We start from the raw sequence: 21,920 nt of genomic DNA, 5'->3' as shown, positions 1-21,920 counted from the left end.
TATTAGTGCATGGTTATTCATGCACTGTTATTATAAAGTGTATCCCACATACCAAAACAAAGATGCCAAGATAAATACCCAAATACCATCTGGTCAGCAGTGATCCTCTGGCGGTTTCCCTAACCTATAATGTAGGCTAGATTATATTTATACTGATTGGTCCTTTTTTGGAAGGACCACCAGAGATGTACATAATATAATGTTTTCCGTGATGGAAAATGAGGAAAACACTGATCACGCCTCCTGGTGCTCTCTCTTTCTCTCCCGCCTGAATTAGCAGCTCGCCTGTGACGTAGCGCGCGCTTCCGCCGACCCACAGCGGCGCCGAGAATGGAAAGGAGCTCTCCTCACCAAACGCTCTCTTAGTGCCACATAAAGCCATGTCTTCGAGGAACAGTTTCCCGAATTTGGCGAGTATCTGCGACTGGGAGCCTCTCATCTCTGCCATTCCTGCCACCAAAGTTGAGCTCACGGTGTCGTGCAGGTGAGTGACGCGCGCGCGTTCTGGGCTGCCTGGCTCTGTCACGGCGCACGCGGACGCATCTGGCAGGAAAAATTTCCGCTGAAACCAGAAGAAAAGATTTGAAACGCCGCAGTTGGAGATGTTTTCGGATTATTGGCAGTGTGATATGTGGTCCATATCAGTATTTATTTTCTGTTTTCCCGTCACATTTACAGAAACGCGTAGTAGCTCTTCCAGAGCCTCGCTCGTGTGAAACGGAGTCCCCTTTACACAACCCAGAACTGAGATGTAGCCTAATCACGCATTTTCACATTACAGCATGTTTATTGAATTCTGAATAGTTGATTTCTTTTCTGTTCAGCACTCAGTTGCCCTCAGTGCCCTCAGTTGCTGCATGTTAAGAAGTTGCAGGCTGCAGTCATCGTCCAGTTCTGTGCACTGTCTATTCACTGTGTCTGTGCACTGTGTATATGCACTGTATCTATGCACTGTGTATATGCACTGTATCTATGCACTGTGTTTTTGCACTGTGTCTATGCACTGTATATGCACTGTATCTATACACTGTGTATATGCACTGTATCTATGCACTGTGTCTATGCACTGTATCTATGCACTGTGTCTATGCACTGTGTCTATGCACTGTGTCTATGCACTGTGTCTGTGCACTGTGTATATGCACTGTGTATATGCACTGTGTCTATGCACTGTATATTCACTGTGTCTATGCACTGTCTATGCACTGGGTATATGCACTGTATTTATGCACTGTGTATATGCACTGTGTATATGCACTGTGTCTATGCACTGTGTCTCTGCACTGTGTCTATGCACTCTATATGCACTGTGTCTATGTACTATATATGCACTGTGTCTATGCAATGTATATGCAATGTATATGCACTGTGTCTATGCACTGTGTGTCTACGCACTGTGTTTATGCACTGTATATGCACTGTGTGTCTACGCACTGTGTTTATGCATTGTGTGTCTATCCAGGGTGTTTAGGTTGCTGCTTCCCATTGCACTTACTGGTACTGTCATGATTATTGACAGCCCTCATATATCATAATTAGGATTGTAAGATTTTAGAGGTAACCGATAATTAAGCAAATTGAGCATTCTGTTCAGCTTATTAAGGTCAAGTTGGTCATAATAAACGAAGAACGAATCAGCTGGCTTTTATTGGATCATAATTATGCAATACAGTCCTAATAGCAGAGATATTTTTGTTTGTTGTTAGCCTCTGGATTAATTTCCATCAGCACTTTTGAATTCAATACTGACTGTTGAAATCTAAAACTGTCTTCACGAAGTGTCATAATTTCCCCTGACATGATAGCATGATCACTGGTTAGACTGAGCATCCTGACAGAAATGACAAAGAATTAGAGCATCACTGTAGGTTATATTCTTGGGTGAGGTAAGAAATCTGGTGACACACCTGAGAAACACTTACGTCTTATTTCTGCAAGTACTGAAATTGTAGTACTGAACCAAAGCTGTAAAGAAATTGATTATACACTATTCTTTTTAATATAATGACCTGCTCCCAGTCTTTGTCTATTCATAACCTAAATATTTGGATTTTTAATATGTGATTGTGTAAGCAGTTTATGCTTTCATTCACCAAAGTAATAAATAAAATGTCTTTAATATAAAGGTTCCACAAAGTGTATCTCTCTTTGTGTAAAATACATATAATATAATAAAAGTAAAATATAATGTCATTTGTTTACCAGGAATATTATTGCATTTCACAATTCAGTGGTCTGTGATAAAGTTGAACTTTGAATATAAAAAATTAGGTTGCTGAGGTTAGATAGCAGGTTAACTAATTTATACTAGTTTTTTTTAGCCAAATGTATGGTCACTGTACTCCAGCAACCTTAAAAAAAACCCCATGGTTTGGCTTGGGTGGTTTTTGCCAATTGTGTGCAGGCTATTATTTATTTATTTATTTATTTATTTATTTATGATTACTTATTTTCAGTCATACAATTTCTGACAAAGTGTTTGAGAACAGCTTTCTTACCTAATATACATTAGGGTATGTAATTAAACATATTGCTACAATGGTTAAATGTATACATTAACTCTTATACTGATTTTGTTCTTCAATATAGCCTCACATAAATAATGCCCATGTTCCTTACATAATATGTTACCTGTATTACAGGTATCAAAAAAAAGTGTGAATGTTTTAAAGGTGTAGTCAGAAGTTAGATAAAACTGGCTCGAAATCCAGTCTGCACCCCCCAAAACACATGACTGTGTTGCCTAGGCTAGAATGCATAAATGTTTTTCCTCTGAGCAGGTACTTTAGTAAAGCTACCAGGATGTTAGGGGAACTTGACCAGATTTGAAAGCGTGTTCTGACCTAAAATTGCTGATTCCAACTATAAGTCCAAAATTGCAGAAACTGCAGAACTAGCATCGCTGCCAACCTGTCACAGGCTGTGAGTGCACCAGAAATAACACGATAAATGTACATATTAGTGTAATAGACATGTATTCTTGTTTATTCAATGGCCTCAACTATTATAGCTCCAAACAGTGAACTTTCAGCTGCAATGACTCTGCAGTTTTCCTCAGTTTTAACATGTTAGATGCATGTTAAACACTTGAAATAAAGGACAGTTTTATTAGGTGAAAACACAACTAGGTTTCTCTCTCACACAGATCCTAACCTTTTAGTTAACCTTTTAATAGTCAATAGGCAAGGAGTGTCTTTATTGAAGACTGCAGTGTTTTAGGAGTCCGGTCAATACATGCAAACAGAGAAAAGAGAAAGGACAAAGGTGTCATGAATCTAATTCTAAAGCTGCACCAAAGAGCACAGCAAATCTTAAGACTGTGTACTGACCCCAAGAGCATAGTCACCAACAAGAAGGGGGGCTCTAGCATAAAATCCATCCATCCATCTTCTATACTGCTTATCCCACAGGGTCGCGTGGAACCTGTAGCCTATCCCAGGGAGCATCGGACACAAGGTACACCCTGGACGGGGTGCCGATCCATCACAGAGCACAGGGTTCTAGGATAATATTTTTCTGCCATTTAACACCTAATCAAAGTAATGTCTCTATATTGCAAAAAAAGTCATATCTACATTTGCTAGATAAAACATTTACGTATTAACTAACTGTTAATACATATCTGTGCTTGAAACAAAGTGTATTGAAAAAATACCACCATCCATTTAGACTGCATTTCTTAAAGAAATCTTGTTCATGTTAAAACATCTGGCCTCTAAGATTAGTTATAATGTTAAATTACCGTACATCCTACGATACCGCCTATCAGACAGATGACAGTAATGGATGATGCCTCTTTAATATGTCTACTTAAAAAAAATTATTTGCACACCACTATCCTGTCACTGATGTCAACTTTAAGACCTGTTACCTGATCTGCCTGACAGGATGGAGGTATTTCCATAATTAACTTTTTATCATTTTTAGAAGCTGGACAGAGAGCCATATAACAGCTTTATCTAGCAAACACTTTCACATTTTATATAATGCAAGAATTTTACAAGCATCAATTTGCAAACAGGAATATGGAGACAAAGAAAATGGAGCATGTACAAATTTGCATGTGGCTTTTAAAGAGTCATGGCTCAAGTGAGAAAGTTAGAAAATATTTCATATATTTATACAATGCAAGCTCAATATTATCCTTAATTATGTTTTAATGATAACTGATCAGTAAATGAAGTTTTATCCTCTGAATGGTCTAGTGATGTGTTCTTAACATCCCTTTGCCTCCTATTGACGCAGATAGTGGCAGAAACCTGTGTTCTAATGGAATCCTGACCAAATTGGAATCTTTATATACTTACAAGCTTAATGAGCCAGGGATATTAGCTTGTTTACGATCAGCCGTTGTTACTGCCAAGCCTTTATGGATTAGTTCAGCACTGAACATTACTTTCTGTCGTTATGGAAGATAATTGTACACCTCGTGAATTTTAGTAGAAGCTCCTTTAAATTAGAATATGTAGGGATTGAAAGTATTACAAAGTGAGCAGGTGACAAAAGAAGACAACATAAAGACAAGAGTACAGAAATAGCATTCCTGTGTTCATCAGACTGCAATTGCAGGTGACAGCCAGCCTGTAACCTAGCTGGCTGACCTTATCTATCGGACTGTAAACAAATCACTTCTAGGAAGAATAGGTTCCATCTCCCTTATGTCTGAGCTTGCCTTTGAATTCTAATCATGTCTCTGGTGTGAATATTAGGTCATTTATTTAAAAAAATCGGGACTGTTCCACTACCATAACTCACGTTACAGCATACTAACATTATGTATGCTATTATACATAATCTTGACGGAGCGTTTCGAATATTGGAAACAAATATAGTATTCATACAAAGGACGCAAAAGGTTTGCACATTGAAATGCGACAGAACCCATAGATTACACTCTATACGTAAAATAAATGAATTCAGCAAGCTCATTAATTCCGTAGTACATACTGTATATGCACTGTGTATCCTCATTCCTACGGGCTTCATCTCATATGTTTTGAAATGGTAATCCCTATTCTTATTACAGCAGATGTATTCCTTTTCCTCCAAAAGCTGGAAGATAATAATAATAATAAAAAAAAGATATGCAGATTTCTCCTGGCAGAAGTCCCTTTCAGAAGCACATGTACTGCTGCATTAGTTTCTTTGTATAAGAGTTTTATGTTGCTCTCAGCATTGTGCAAAATTGTGCAAAAGTGATGGCCATTTTTTCTCATGAATACAGCATAATGGATTTATCAAAAATAATGACAGCAAGTGTCCTTTGTGTGTAAGAAATCTGTTTTGACTAGTCATATTGAGGTGTAAATCTGTTCTATAATCTTAGAAGAAAAAGTTCTGAGCTGGTAAATTAGTCATATAATAATACAATCATATAATACTATAGTAATAGTAATACAAATATAGTAATATTAATAGAGTAATATAGTAATGCAATAATGTAGTAATAGTAATACTATATTTATATATTAATATAGTAATACAAACTAATTTGGTGAGTTTTTATTACTGCCTTTAAAAATGTTTTAATAACTCTGAAATTTGTCATAAATATTCAGCATGCTCTTATGTTTGCAAATTAGTAGCTTTTTCCACAGCTATATTTTTTATTATGAGTTGCATAGGTTAAGAGTGGGTTTACCATCATACCTTTTCTTCCAAGATAATTTGTGTAACAATGTAGAAACTCTAACCACATCGAAATATCATACAAATTTCTCATCAGATCAAGAAAAGTTGATAAAGCGTCCTGTTTTTGGAGGTCCCTGATATACTGGGTGAATATAGTATTTTGAATGACATGGTAGGACTCTGCTGTTCTGGGATTTTAAATGGAAATGTGCTGTTTTGTTGTAGGGCTAAAGTGTAAATCTTTCATGAGAAGGATTCTCAACACACTTTCTTTCTTTCTGCATAGGCTCTGATAGACTCTGATATATAATGTGTTGAAAGTGCCATAAATGTTGAGTGTTCAAAGCTCTCAGTTCTCACAAGTATTCTGCATAGTATATGATATGTTGTTTGAAATGCTTGAGTCTTGAGTTTGTTAAAGTAGTCTATATAGCATTTTCAAAATATGTTATTTGACCATATTATGATTTTAATATGCTTACAAATAGGCATTTAGATGATGAGAGTTCAGCTGTAGTGTGTCATGCAGCACCTATTCTTTCCTTTTTCAGTGATGCCTCATGAAATCATTTGGCTTATAATAGTGGAACACACACATTCTGTCTAGCATGGAGGAGCCGGCTATCACTTGGTATCAGTTTCCATGGTGTCATAGAGGAGAGAAGTTGTGCATATGCACTGACAGAATTCCTCTGGCCCTTGCTGTTCTACAGTGCCCTCCACTAATATTGGCACCCTTGGTAAATATGAGCAAAGAAGGCTGTGAAAAATGGTCTTTATTGTTTAACCTTTTGATATTTTGTTCACAAAAATACTCTGCTCTTATGGATATCAAACAATTGCAAACACAACACAGGTTTATCTAAAAAAAAAAAAAACTTGTTAAATATATGTGTGCCACAATTATTGGCACACCTATGAATTCATATGAGAAAAATATATTTGAAGTATATTCCCATTGATATTTGACATTTTTTGTAGTACACCTGGGTGACTAGGTACAGGAAATTGTTCAACTATGACTTCCTGTTTCACATGGATGTAAATATGAGGTACCACATAGGCAAAATTCCCTTAGTCATTCATAAGAATGGGTAAGATCAAGGAATATAGCTGTGATGTGCAACAAAAGGTTGTCTATAAGAAAACAGCACAAGCATTGAAAATGCACTTTTCCACCATCAGGGCAATAATTGAGAAGTTCCTGTCAACTGGAAATGTTATGAATCAACCAGGAATTGGACGTGTGTCTATATCGTCTCAACGCACTGTGAAGAGGATGGTTTGAGTGGCCAAAAAATCTCCAGGGATCACAGCTGGAAAATTGCAGAAGTTAGTTGTGTCTTGGGGTCAGAAAGTCTCCAAAACTACAATCCGAAGTCACCTACACTACCACAAGTTGTTTGGAAGGGTTTCAAGAAAAAAGCCTCTACTCTCATCCAAAAACAAACTCAAGTGTCTTCAGTTTGCCAGACACTACTGGAACTTCAAATGGGATCAGGTTCTATGGTCAGATGAAACCAAAATAGAGCTTTTTGGCAATAAACACCAGAGGTGCTTTTGGCGCACACATTTGGCTCCATAGCCATATGGAACAATACTCATGGTTATAAATGGTGGTGTGTTGATTTTGATGTATGTTTTGGATCATTGTCCTGCTGTAATAAAGACAATTTTTCACAGCCTTCTTTGCTCATATTTAACAAGGGTGCCAAGTAGTAGTGGAGGGCACTGCAGATGCATCACTCCTCATCAATCACTCCCACAACCACAAGGAGTTCAGTTCTTTTCAGAGGCATTAACTTTCTGCGTTTCCCTAGAAATTGGGAAAATTGTCCTAGATGTTCTTAACGTTCTCATGGCTTTCACATCATTACTTAAATTTGTTGGGTTTTTTAATGGGCTTTGAATAAGTAATATTGTCTTTTCCTGCCTCTGAAAATGCATTTCACCCAGAGAAACAGTCATGAAAGGTTTATGCTTTAATGTATGACTGTGGGAATAGAGGAGAGATGGCACATTCTGGGTCATTCTCTTTCAACCTTGCATATGTGCCATATGGAGACTTTGTTCAGGGTCCATTTTGATACAGTGGAAATCGCTAGAAACGTAGCATTATTAAAGCTGTTATATTTATTATGGGTTCTTAAAGTTATTGGACTATTTGTCCTGCCACATGAATTGGATGGGTTTAATCCATGTTTAAATCCAAAATCTAATTAAAATCTCAAAAAACAATAATTAATATCAGTTTGAGTCTACAGAATGTAATGGAGTGTGTTCTGTAAGCACGTGGGTTTTTTGGGAGTTTTTTTGCCGTTAAAGGGGTTCAGACAAATTTTGAGAGCCTGTTCTAATAACCTACATTTTTGGATTGTCCCTATAAAGTTATATGCTTCATCAAGTAACTATTCATGATCATGTGTATCCGTTTAAGACCTTATATTTGTGTAACCCTGTAAGTATTTTCACCCTCGATTTCTATTTCTCATCACGCACATGATGACATGCTGATATGTTAAGCTGAGCTGCAGTGTGTGAATAGTTTGATATTATGGCTTCTGCTTGAAGACTCATGCACTGCTACTTGGGGACTCAAGAACCAAAGCTCAGATTAAATCATGGACAAAAACAAACAGGAGAAACATGCATGGCTGCACACAGTCATATTACAAAATATTTGGTGTGGTCTATTGAAACATTCTTCTATCCTTCTTATTTTTTTCTTCTCTATTTTTTTTTTACAGAAACCTACTAGACAGAGACACTTTCTCTAAATCTGATCCAAGTAAGTTTTTTTCTTTAATACCTTCCATATGTCTCACATAACATCGCTTTATTCTGTGCTTGAGTGATCTTAAATGTGATTGCACCATTTTTCCCTGGAGCGGTATATAAAAAAAAATCAAAATGTTACAGTTGTGATGTCATGCTTATTTCAGTCCTCACATGCCAAAAATAGCTTGGTATAGTTGTTTCATTTGAGTGGACCTCAGCTACACTGTAGTCATCATTATTCGCAGCACTGAATGATATTTTATTCTGAAACCTCACTGACAGAAGAGATGAAAACAAATCAGTGTTTACTTTACCTACTGGGGGAGGCAAAATAATCTGAATCAGTAATCAGTCTAGCCCAAGCTATATTACATTTACAGAGCACACTAGCCTGGACGTGAATGTGGCAAGCAAGGCTAATGCTTAAACAGCGTTTCAGAGAATATTACTGATGATTTGCTTTGTGCCAAATGTGCGCGTGTGTATGATTTTCCATTAAAAGTGAATTCAAGTATTTTATGTTCTGCTCTTTTGCATGAATAGGCATGTTAGTCTGTTGTCAAGTCTTACAAAAAACAATCCCACACACATCTCACTTGCAGTGTAGGCCCTGCCCATTTTGGGTTCAAATCAGAATACAAATACAAATGTCAATGTTTTGAGCAGTAAATATCAGAATCGGATAGTGGCATTGCAATACACCCCTACACTTAAGCACACGTATTTCTACAAAACATCGGGTACAAAATGATCAGCACCCACTCAGTTAATATTTACTAAAGCCTTCCCTGAAGCAAATAACACCACTGAGCCTCTTCGTGTAATCTCTAACAAGATTGAAGACACTTCTCCAAGCAGAACATTTTAAGCTGTTTGTGTTAATACAGCTCATATCTGGAGACAAGGACCACTGGGTCATCGCAAAATATAAATTTAGTATGAATAATATGCATTCCATATAATAAGGTATTATATTATGCTGATGCAGATAATTTCTTACGTTTTATGGACTTGTATGGGCTTAAATTATAATTGTGCTTAATGATAATTTAGTTGTAATTTTAAAAATAAATTAACTGACTTGTGTAGGTCAACAGTGATCAGTCTGTTTTGTCTAGAATACTTTATTTTCTCCTTGGTGATAGAGAACATAAAGATTTGATCAGAAGGTCTGAACGATTAGTTAATCACATAATACTACTGAAGATATTTTGCTAAAATATTTTTATATTACTTATCTTACCTTAGAGTAAGGTTTACCTAAGAATTAGGGTGTATTTGTGAGTATTATTGTGTTATCGCAATTAAAAGTCGACTCCAGTTGTGGACTCCTGGTTTGATTCAGTCTCGCACCTCCCTGAGCGCTCAAGTCTTTGTATGTTTTTTGACTGGCCTTGGTACCGGAGAAGGCGTTCTTTAGGTGAAGCGATCCATTTAATTGAGGCTTCAGCTCCGATAGCAGTCTGTTATTCTCAAACATGCAAAGAGAGAATTTGATGGTTAATATAGCCTAATACTTTGTAGTCTCACATATCTGGCATATGTAACACCATGTAAGGAGTTTTTACAAATTAAGCAGGAAACCTACCTGCCACCTTCCTCGACACTCTCCTTAAGGCTTACGTTCCCTCACACAATCTGCGATCGGCAAACTAGTGGTGTCTACTCAGCGTGGCTCAAGGTCCCTTTCCAGGACCTTCAAACTAACTGTTCCTCATTGGTGGAATGAACTTCCAACCTCAATCCGGACAGCAGAATCTGTGACTATCTTAAAAAAAAACAGCTAAAGACCCACCTCTTTCATGAGCACTTAACTAACGCCTAAAACGCCACATTATTTAAATAAAAAACTAATTAATTAATTAATTACTCTGGCACTTACACCTCTACTCTGTGCACTTTGCTTCTCTAGAACTCAATTAAAAGATCTTGTATGGTAGCACTACTATGGTATTGTTCTCCGCTTGATATATCGCTTTGTTTGTATTTCCTCATTTGTAAGTCGCTTTGGATAAAAGCATCTGCTAAATGAATAAATATAAATGTAAATGAAACCTGCAGAGAGTGAGAGAGAGACAGAGAAGGAAGACAAGCTACAAATGGAGAAATTGATCAAATACAGCACTCGATATACAAAAAGCTTATGCACAAATGGAAATGAATCATGTCATAACCTTTCCTAATGTAGCCCATGTAACAAATGTACACTATTTGGCCAAAAGTTAATGGACACCTGACCATCACATCCATATGTGGTTCTTCCCCAAACTGTTGCCTCAAAGTTTGAAGCACACAGTTGTATTGAATGTATTTGTATGCGGCAATATTACAGTTTCCCTTCACTTGAACTAAGGGGCACAAACATGTTTCAGCATGACAATGCCCCTGTACACAATGGAGGTCCATGAAGACATGGTTTACCAAAGTTGGTGTGGAACAACTCGGGTGGCTTGAACAGCGCCCTGACCTCAACCCCACTAAACAACTTTAGGATGAACTGGAGTGCTGACTGTACACAGGCCTCCTCACCCAACATCAGTGCAAGACCTCACTAACACTCTTGTGGCTGAATGAGCAGAAATCCCCACAGCCACGCTCCAAAAACTAGTGGAAAGCCTTCATAGACGAACAGAGGTTATTATAACAGCAGTGGGTGGGGACTAAATATGGAATGAGATATTCAAAAGCACATATGGGTATGATGATCAGGGGTCCACAAACTGTTAGCCATACAGTATAGATTAGTATATATTGTATAGAAGTTTTATAATCACACACCTGACCTAATATGCAACATAGACAGCTCTCCAATTCAGAGCTTGTTTTTTTTTTTCTTGAGACCACTGACTACTCATGAATATTCAGAAACCAAATGACACCAAATGAATTCATATTGATTGCTTGATGAATACTGCTTCTCAGACAAACTTTCATAGGCCAGTCTGGTGCAGAATATAAAGTAGAAGAGGAAATATTCAAATGTGAGGGCTGTAGAGAACGAAATTATGACTCAGTACATTAAAAGAATAAACACACCATGGAAAAGCTGGTTTTATTGGTTATATTCTGAACAATTTATAATGCATCTTGCTGCCAGTGAAAGAATTAGGCAGACGTATGGTAAATAAATAAAATCAGCTTTAGTAGTATAGTATAATCACAATTTTAAAAAATGGTGGAAACAGGCATCCACAGTAAATTGAATTTTCTAAACCAACCCATAATTTTAAATGCTTAACGCTTGTTAAAGGCTTCTTTTTTTACAGTTTGCTAATATACATACTTTTTAATATATGCAAATTTTTCCTTTGTTGTTCCCTTTATGTCCTGCCATCCTCAGTTCATTTGACTTTTGCTTTTACCCACGGCATTGAATTATTCACAAATGTCATATATTGCATCTCTCTCTCTCTCTCTCTCTCTCTATCTCTCTCTCTCTGTGTGTGTGTGTGTGTTTCTTTAACATCTAATCTTGCTATGGCTCAACCTCTCCAAGGAAAACTGAACATTCTTTTCACAAATTACTTGCAAGACATTCATTACTTGCACAGTTGATCAAATTGATCAATTTGTCAAATTGGTACTCATTATTTGGAACCTTAGTAAATCAGGGCCTCAGATTAATGAGTTGATACTTATACAGAAACTCATACAGACTCAGCAAGGTAATATAAGGGTACACAATTAAATTAGCTCAGTAACTAATAGCAGTGTGAAGAAACCACAATAGGTACGGATATGAAAAATTTTCCGAGTGTTGTTGCTGTTGAGTGTTGTTACTGCTCCCTAATGACAGAATACATGGTGAGCCCATTTTCACTATACAACCTACTGTAATATTAAAGATACATGAGCCTGGGGAGGAGTACTGTGCCGAGACGAGGAAGGAGCACTGAACAGAGGCAGGGAACAGGGAAAGATAACAGCAAAGATTTTGAGTCTGCGCCAGGGTGAGGTTCGGATGGAACAAACTGAGCACACGACGATATAGCCTGACCTGTCCAGAATATATCTCTGACCTGTAGAAAAACATCAATACATTTTGCTAAGATGTTGTACACTCCATACACATATCACTAAAAATGATATTGTATTAATGGGTATTAACTAGTGTTATCTGAGGTAAGATGTATGTCTTAGATGGTATTAATGTCTTCCTTGCTTAAGAAAGACGTGTTGTAAGCTGGTATCACTGTGTTACATCATGTAATGTTTATATGGACGTGTGTTAACACTGGCAAGCAGCACCACATCATGGGGGGACAACCAGAGAAGCTGTCCCAGGCCTAAATCTGGTGGGGACCCAGGAGGGGTTTTGACATGCAGAATAAAACTATCTGTAATACATCTATTTAATCAAGCTGTGAAGGTCAATATGTAGGTCTATGCATCATGTGCAGCTCATCTGATAAATGAATTTTTCCTCTAGTTGTAAAATGGTTTGGTCTGCTGCATTTTCCAGCCTTTCGTGGCTAATTACAGATATTTTCCCATTTGTAGGGGGTCTGTGGCTATTAGTTACTTTAATTCATGCCAAAAAAAGAAAGAAAAAAGGAAGATGGACTGGTTAAGTCAAGTTCTTTAAATATTTGAATATTGCATTAGTATGAGTTATAGTTTCATTATGTATTACAGCCGTTTACATTTGGCGTGTTGTGTGTTACGTGTGTTTCTTTGGGGGCACTTGCTAAATAGTTTGTCTCTAATATGCACTGCACATAAGGTGGCAAGCTTCAGTTAGTACTCAAAGTACCATATACCAAAGTACAATATACATGTGGGTATGTGCATTTAGTTGAGAGTGCAGGTGAAGGTGTGCAGATTAAAATGCAATATTTATTCCATGTGATCTACTTCATAAAAGTGTGTATCACTCCTGCTGTGTGTTTGCCTGTATGTATTTGTGTTCTTTTAACTGCGGGATGCAGCTGTTGTACTCCAGCTGATGACGAGCCTCTTACACTCACAGCTTTAAGGGACATACAGATGCGTGTGACTGCAGGCTTCTCATTATTCACTCACACAGCATGGCTGATTTCACTCACTCCCTCTTTCCCTCTCTCTCTCTGTCTCTCTCTCTCTCACACACACACACAATGTGTGTTTTAAATGTACCAACTATCTGTCCTTGCAGCTGAGTCTTCCCATTACATATGTTGTAATTTGACCTTTTCAGTTGTTTGTAAATTGCAAATGTTTCCTTCGTTTTTCAGAATTTAGAGTAAAGTAAAACATTTTAGTATGTGTGGGATGAAGAGGGTTTGCCAAAGTGTGTGACACAGCTCCTTTTTGGTTTCAGCACTTTTTTGGCATGAGTAAGGGGGAAAGATAGGATGATGGAAAATAGAGAGTATTGCATTCTCTCTCTCTCTCTCTCTTGTCTACTCGCCTTCTCTCATGCACACTCGTGCGTTCCTTCCCTGCTTCTGGTGACTTTGTGAGATTTACAGGGCCATCAGCTGCAGCAGTAGTGTGCCTGTAGAAGCTCAGCATCTCTTCTTGCTCTCATGCACCCAGGCACTTGTGCTGACTCCATCTCTTAGCCTTGCTGACGTGATTGGGCCAGTCGCACAAGATTAGAGCGCCTGACTACACACTCCGGCCAAAAGACACAAAATTCAGGGGTTCCAGCATGCTAAATATAGATCTATTCTCATGCTGGACAGCCAGCGCTGTGTGTGTGTGTGTGTGTGTGTGTGTGTGTGTGTGCATGTCCATGAGTGTATCCCTGTATTGTCTACAAATAATGAAGAGTATGAAGTAGAAGGGTCATGATGTGTGTGGATTCTGGCTATTACACAGCTGAAATTCTTCATACACACACACACACATACACACACACACACACAATCTCATCTACGCGGACAAGACTGCTCCAGAATGTAATAAAGCAGCACATAACTCCTGAGCTCTCTGCATAAACTCCTGAACTCTCTGGGGTCCAGTTCCACTGGCAGGTTAGAGATTATCACACACTCAGACGATGATAATGCTTCTTTTTAATTAAGCATATTTTTAGAAGCACCCTGATGGAAGAACAGCCCAGCAGATGGACAGAACAAGAGAGAAGCTCCAAATTATTTCAGACCCCTGTCAAGCACCCTACTGAGAAAATCAGCTTATAACAGCAAGACCAAATTTACCAGCAAGGATTTGCTAGTGACCATGTAGGAAATATCAAGGGTTTGTTTTCTTGTGGGTTTGTTGTTTGGTGTTTAGACATATTTTGTTAAATTTTAGCATCTATTTGAAAAGTAAGAGGGACAGAAAAGCGCCATAATGGTATAATGTTTGAAACAGTCCCTTGTAAATTCCCCTTTAAACACTCTTATGTTGATAAATGTCTGAGGAATGGTTTTAAAACTTTCTGCTGCTCTATTGAGAATGTTCCTTGATGATGTAACACCACACCAACCAAAGGCTCATGGCTCAGTTGTATACTAGATTAGTTATGTATACATTTGTTATGTAGCCAAATATACAGTACATTTCTACAATAGGTCTATACAGTATGTTGCTTGACAAAAAGTGCAGGGAATAAACAGTCAGAACTACTGAACACCTAGTGGTTAAGCAGTTCATTCTTACTTGGAAAACCTGGAAGCAAGTTCTTCAACTAGGTCAGCTCCACTATCTCATAACTGAAAAATATTTGAAGCCAAAAAAGACACGTTTTCACATTGTCAGCATTAAACACTTTTGCAGTCACTGCACTTTAACTAAATCTTCAGTTTTAGTGAAAACAGTAAATGCAGTGTGTTTTCTTTCTTTTGTCTTTGTTTTCTTGCCTTTGTACATCTCAGGAGGCTTAAAACATCCAAGGAGGATTTTCATGGCCACATTTTTTTCCTCATTGATAACATGAGACAAGCCGCTATTTAAACTGGTCGTGCGCTGTATTTATCCAATCATAGTTTTTGACACAGCAAATAAGAACGTTAACCCAGGGATTAGGAATGTACAGTGTGAAACGTCAGATTACGAATACGAAGGATTAATTGTTAACCTCGGGTAAAGTATGAGCAGTGTGAAACGAGGTAACCCAGGATGCCGTTTACCCGGGGTTTAGAATGGGTTAACTATTTCAAGTGTGGAAAGCCCTATTGTTACCGCTGAGTTACCTTAGGCATTAAGTTGAAAATTATTTTCTATAAATTCTATTTAAATAAACCTTCAATAAACAAAATTCATAATTAATAAGGAAAGTACTATTCAATCAGTCACTAGGGTGTGTATATGCGTATCAAACTAGTGAAATCTTTTGCTTCATTGGAAGGTATTTAAAATGTTTGTTCTTTTTATTGGATGTCGGTTAAACAGAAATAAGTTCACATAAAAACAACATGTTTCATTGTATTACAGTGAATTTCCAAAAGCCCAGACGGTTTGCCTTTCAGATTTAAGCTCTGCAGATGTGTCCCTGTTACACACACTGCTTTTCCATTTGCATAATAGTGTTTGGCATCTTCATTGAGCTGACAAGCAAACACTAAAAACTTCACCCCTCTGCACACACAATCACACACCTGCCATTTTTCTGTCTCTCTTCATTCTTTCGTCCTGTGTTTCTGCAGTCTGCGTGCTTTACACTCAAACGGTGGCGAGCAGGGAGTGGAGAGAGGTGAGTGTGAGTGTGTGTGGAATCTGAATGTAATTGCCGCATCACTCTTCTAATGGTGATTAAATGCTTACTCAGTGCCGAACTTTAACACTCCTCTTTAAACATACATTAGTGTGCCTAAAAGAGGAATACACAGTGGCAACTCACTGAATACATCAGCCAGTCAACAAATTCATAACCCCATGCATTTTGAATTCATAACCCCATGCATTTTGATTTCTGTTCAAATACAAATACACAAATACTACAATTTTTTTTATTGCTATTTGCACATAAGCCGATGTTTCGTTTATTTGCTATAAAAGTTCACTAGGTAGTAGCCTATACAGTAGCATAAGTCAAGTGGGATACCCTCTCGACTTAATTTTGTTTGAGGCTATGTCACTATTAATTATTAATCTCGTCCTGCCCCAGCAAAGTCCATGGTCATGAGCCACTACTGAGAATACTGCTCCAGAATATTTAAGGACATCTATATGAGGTTGTGCAAATGCTAATAAGAGACCAAATCAAGTCATAAAATAGTAAAGGGGTCATATCCTGATTTTTCAACGTTTTTAAATGTTAATTATGTTGTTTATTGGGTGTAATAGAATAGGTTAACAAACGTTAATGTTCAAACAACGCATTATTTTTTAAATAATGTACATTATTGCAGTACTATAACGCCCCTAAAACGCTCCGATTTCTTCAAAGCCCCCCCTTCCGAAAAGCCACGCCTTCTTTCTTCATGGCTGCCTTTGGGCAGGATTATGCTGATAGTGCACGCTGTGACGTAGAGAAATTACGGAAGTAAAGCTGGACTTCGAACGAAGCATTTTGAGCAGGTCTGGAGCAGTGTTCTCTGTTAGACAGAATAAATCCCTTTGGGGGAAAATGTGACTTTTGGGACTTTGCAGAGCTTATACATGCACAAACAGATATGTTACACTCCCAAACAGAAGGAAAACATTAAAAATCATGTTATGACTCCTTTAAAAAGGAGCAGTCAGCATGAGTGGCGAGCATTTGCATGTTGTTAGTGATAACATTTTGCACATTTCATATTTGTATGTTTGTTCCATGCAGTTTGGGAGAACAGAGGCTATCAGTAACACCCTGAACCCAGACTTTGTTCGAAAGTTTATCCTCGATTACTTTTTCGAAGAGAGGCAGAACCTACGCTTTGACCTGTGAGTATCAACAGTGTGTGCATGTGAGTGTAATTGTGTATAGCATCCTTACAGACATTCACCATGGCCTTTTAGTGCAAAACATATCCATGGTTTAGAAACTGTGGGTACATATAGCGTATATCTGTATTAGCTTTACTATTACTGCCTGAACTGTATGAACTTGAAGGAAAACCTGTATAACCATTGTGTGGTGGCTGATGTACTTTTCATTGTGTGGCATATAAAAGTTAATTAAATACCATATTCCTGGAATTCATTAAATAGTTATTTTTTCTACTAGTTCTAAATGCTGGAACAAATAGTTTACTATATACTACTAAACTGATAGCATTGATGACTATTAAACACGGTTAAATCATATTACCATAATAATGTATTATAGCAAAACCAAAACAAACAAGTGAATTTTAAAGCTGCAGTACTGAACTTTTGCCTCTCTATCGCCATCTCTGTTTGAAACATAAAATTGCAAGTTAGTTGCGGAGTTATTATATATATATATATATATATATATATATATATATATATATATATATATATATATATATATATTTTACGTGAGTTGTGCTTCGGCACTGCTCCTCTTCATGGATTAATCTGATGGTTTGAGCTATACATATGTGTTGCTTATTAGCTCTAATACTTGATAACGGAGGTGACTTGGATACGGTTTTCTTGGATTAGTGGTGAGTTGGTCTGTCTCATAGATATCAGAAAATAAGTGCAATTTACCACGTTGGCCATAGCAAAACAAACAAACAAATAAACAGCATAGGAAACTTGATACCTAACTGAATCAAGCGAACAAGTACGCTACCATTAGCTAGCTACCTATTGTGCCACTGAAATGTCTTTACTGTTCAGCAGAAAAAAGCCATCTCTGCATCAGTCTTCAGTCTCTTCAGATCTCTGAGTTTTCGTCACTTTACAAAAGCCATGCTGATATTTATTCTTGTTTTAGCACGAGCTCTGTCGCTCTCTCTTAGACTGCAGGCTCTCCGCAGATCCAGATTTCTTGGTTTTGACAACAGCTGATTCCCCAGATGTCAATGATGATTGAGTTTAGAACTATCCAGATTAAAGCAGCCATCTAGATGACAAGTTTAAATTCTAAGCAACTGTTGTAAGAACAAGCTACAACCACTTCACCATCCTCAGCACACACACGTGATATAGAACCGGCTCTTCTTCTTTCTGTTTACGGACGTTACGTAACCACGCATGATATTTCCCACAAAATCCGACCAGACAGCACAAATTATAAATCATTAATATAAGCTATTTGTTCATTTGTTCATTTGTAACCAAAAGTAATATGTACCACAGCTTTAATAAGTGTGATGTGATTTATTATTATGTTTGAAACCACTACTGTTTTGATGTTGGGGTGTGTGCATTTCAAAGATTCACAACGATTCATGGAACACACACACACACACACACACACACGCCTTGCTTGCTTGAAGTTGCTGAAGTATATAATTTACAGGAAGCGAGAAGTTACATTGAGGTATTATTAACTTCAGTCATCAGTTGTCATCCCACACAAAGATCTCTCTCTCACACACCCCCCCAAACACACACACACACACACACACATATATATATATATATATATATATATATATATATATATATATATATATATATATACATATATATATATATATACAGTGCTGTGAAAAAGTATTTGCCCTGATTTCTTCTGCTTTTGTGTGCATCTCATACTAAATAATTTTAGATCTTCAAACGAAATACAACATAAAACAAAGGCAACCTGAGCAAAAACACAATGCAGTTTTTATTTACTTGTTAATTTTTTTAATGAAGCCAAAAAAAATACACACGTACACAAGCATAATATACAGTTGACCAGGCTTGGTTGATGAGCTTGGGTGATAAAAAGAGGCTTCTCTTCCTGCAGTTAACAATATCTGGCTGTGTCTTTTCTTTGCTTCAGGAGCACTTTCTGGGAACATACAGCAAGACAGCATCAGAATAGGAAATAAAACGAAGGAGAGAGGATATAAAGACCAGAAATTGGTTGTATGTGACTCAGTGAAATGTGTTACAGTAGTAGAAGTGTGTAAAGCCCAGTGAAGGCTATGTGTTTTCCTCCTGTCTTACAGTTTTGTGGACAGAAAGAGTGTACTGATAGCCAGGTGGGAGAATGTGTGTTTTACTGGTGGAATGAGAGGAACATAATCTACAGTGTTTCTACTAAGTTACTTGTCTCTCCCTGCAGGTATGACCTCGACTCAAAGAGTGAAAATCTGTCCAAACATGTAAGTGAGTGACGGTGCCTTATAATCTGCATTATTTGTGTGGCAGTCTGGTTAAATCCATCGATTGTCACCTTGCTAGCTCACACGATGAATGTCAGGCTTTGATTCAGGTTGTTGCATAGCTATGTGCAACATGAAGATGGAAATTACCCTTATTTGGTTTGTAATCAGATATCGGTTGTCAAGTGTCCATGGTGCACTGTGATTGATGCACTGCAATGCATGAATGGAATTTTCATTTTAGTCCAGGAAGGCCTGTAATATCTTTTAAAAAATCGCTATATGAAGGGTTTTCCCAGGTCGCCACACATGTGCTTGTGTGTGTGTGTGTGTGTGTGTGTGTGTAGTCATCTCTCATTAAGGTTTTTATTTTTACCAAAGCATATTAGTATCTAGACATCGAATGGAAATGATTTGTAAGTGCAAATCATCCCCTAGGATTTATAAGGTCAGGAATAGGGGTTACTTAGTATCCATCTGGGGAATTTAGGCAAAAGTAGTGTTTCAAGAAAGAATTTCTTCTTTTCCTTGTTTCAGAACTGACAGATTTATAGCACCACCATTATATCATCTTTTATTAGTTGAAGATTTTAGATGCTGCCAAATAAAATAACCTGAGATTGTTATTAGGCTCATATTATTGATCTTGTCGACTTCTCTTACAGTCTAAACACCTTATACTGACAGTTTCCCACCATTCTATGCCTTTTTTTAAACATTTGTGTTACAAAGCAAGATTTGGAGAGAAAAAAAAATCTTCACAAATACACACAACATGCAGAAAGTACAGGATCTGCAGTGATTACTGAACAACCATCTGCACTGTTACTCCTGTTTAACTCAGGGAGACATTACGAGTATCAGTGGAAAGGATTCTGGCATATCGTTACTCTTAAATTGTGTTTTTATTGTGTTGGGCTTTTGTAAATAACACCCTTGTGTTTAGAACAGTTCTCAATAATTTATGTGGTGTTTTTGCAGCTATATTACAGTGTGGCAGGATCATAAAGCACAAAGACTCCTTTATTGCTGCTTTGTGCTATGAGTGCAAGTGTATCCTTAATCCTTTTTGTGCAAGTGTATCCTTGGGGAGAGCAGCTTTACCTGCTGTGTTTTCCTCTCCTCAGTCAAGTGAAGCTCTGGGCTCAGTGCTCTGTATTAAGGAGCTGACTCAGTGGAAATAATTGCCTAGCTTTCCACATTCTGCTGTTACACATCCGCAATCAAAGGCTAATGTGAATCATTGGTTGTACGAAAGATTGAGTTAATGAAGCAGTGATCTTGAATAATTATCCAGATGAACGGAAGGCATTAGCCTCTGAGTGTCCCATGTGAGTAACTATTAATTGCAAATGCTTTGAGCAACAGCAAGTGGTGAAGTTGACCCTGCTGGCATGTTAAATGTGTGTACTAAGGTAAGGTGAGGCTGTTGTGTAATTTATACCTACACATATTTATTTCTCAGTTGTGTGCATGGTGTATTTTTTTTTTTAAATTTATGATTACAAGCAGTGTGACAAATGGGAGAGACATTTAAGACCATTTAAGACCAAAAGTGTAAGCAAGTGTATGTTTTTATTATTATTTTTATTTCTCCAGCTACTTGTTTAGAGTTTTGTTTAGTGTTCGGGAAACCTGGCACCAAAGCTGTTACATGCTGTTACACTATGTATATCACACCTGCATGTTAAGGGTAAAATAATAATTATGGTTATTTTGCTCAAAATTGATATTACTATTATTTCTTACAATTATTAATCACTGTATTATTTATTCAGTTAAAAAAACAAAGAAAACAGGCTTTTATTTTACTTCATGTATAATGGACTATGCATGTTTATAAATATTAGGTCCAAGTATAAATTGGGGAGTATTCAAAATGGGAATATTGTCTTTAAATGGTATTCCATAGGTTTACCACCACCACCAAAAAAAAGCCTTGGACAAAAGTTGCATTGGAATTTATTTTAGTAGGAAAAGCTTTTGTCTCTACTTTGGATTAGCAGACTGCAATCCCATCCTCAGCCCCTTCTTCCTGGGGTTTCGTCCTGGATTTGGTTAAGAAGCAAGAACTCAACAACAACAAAAACTGTCAGTTGACAAAATAGCATTCTGAGCAGTTGAGTGTATATTAGCCATGTGGCAGAGACACATATAGAAAAAAAAACCCAAAGGCCACACCCACTTTGGGCTTAAATCAAGATACAGATACAAATATTTGGAGAACAAAACAGATACAGATGTGTTACACTTCTTCTACATACCCACACTAGTATGCATTTAAACTCATGGACACATCGTGATATGTAAAACATCTATGATATTGTGTGTGTGTGTGTGCCATCAGGACTTCCTGGGCCAGATGTATTGTACTCTTGGAGAGGTGGTTGGCTCCACAGGTAGTCGTATGGAGAGAACACTCATGTGAGT

General features: G+C 37.4%; 1 protein-coding gene across 1 annotated transcript in view; it reads left to right on the top strand.

Annotated features, from left to right (window-relative positions):
- The first annotated feature begins 216 nt into the window (after positions 1–216).
- Positions 217–21,920, top strand: part of cpne8 (copine VIII) — a 39,978-nt gene continuing 18,274 nt past the window's right edge. Inside the window, exons 1-6 of the mRNA XM_053641854.1 lie at positions 217–484; positions 8,379–8,419; positions 15,984–16,030; positions 17,099–17,202; positions 19,451–19,490; positions 21,838–21,914. Of these exons, the coding sequence (XP_053497829.1) occupies positions 381–484; positions 8,379–8,419; positions 15,984–16,030; positions 17,099–17,202; positions 19,451–19,490; positions 21,838–21,914 (413 nt within the window). The 5' untranslated portion in view covers positions 217–380. The remainder of the gene's footprint in view (positions 485–8,378; positions 8,420–15,983; positions 16,031–17,098; positions 17,203–19,450; positions 19,491–21,837; positions 21,915–21,920) is intronic.

This window comes from Ictalurus furcatus, chromosome 14 (assembly GCF_023375685.1).
Source record: "Ictalurus furcatus strain D&B chromosome 14, Billie_1.0, whole genome shotgun sequence".
Classification (NCBI taxonomy): Eukaryota; Metazoa; Chordata; class Actinopteri; order Siluriformes; family Ictaluridae; genus Ictalurus; species Ictalurus furcatus.
The sequence above is the reverse complement of the archived record's forward strand: the minus strand, read 5'-3'. Positions and strand labels throughout refer to the sequence as shown.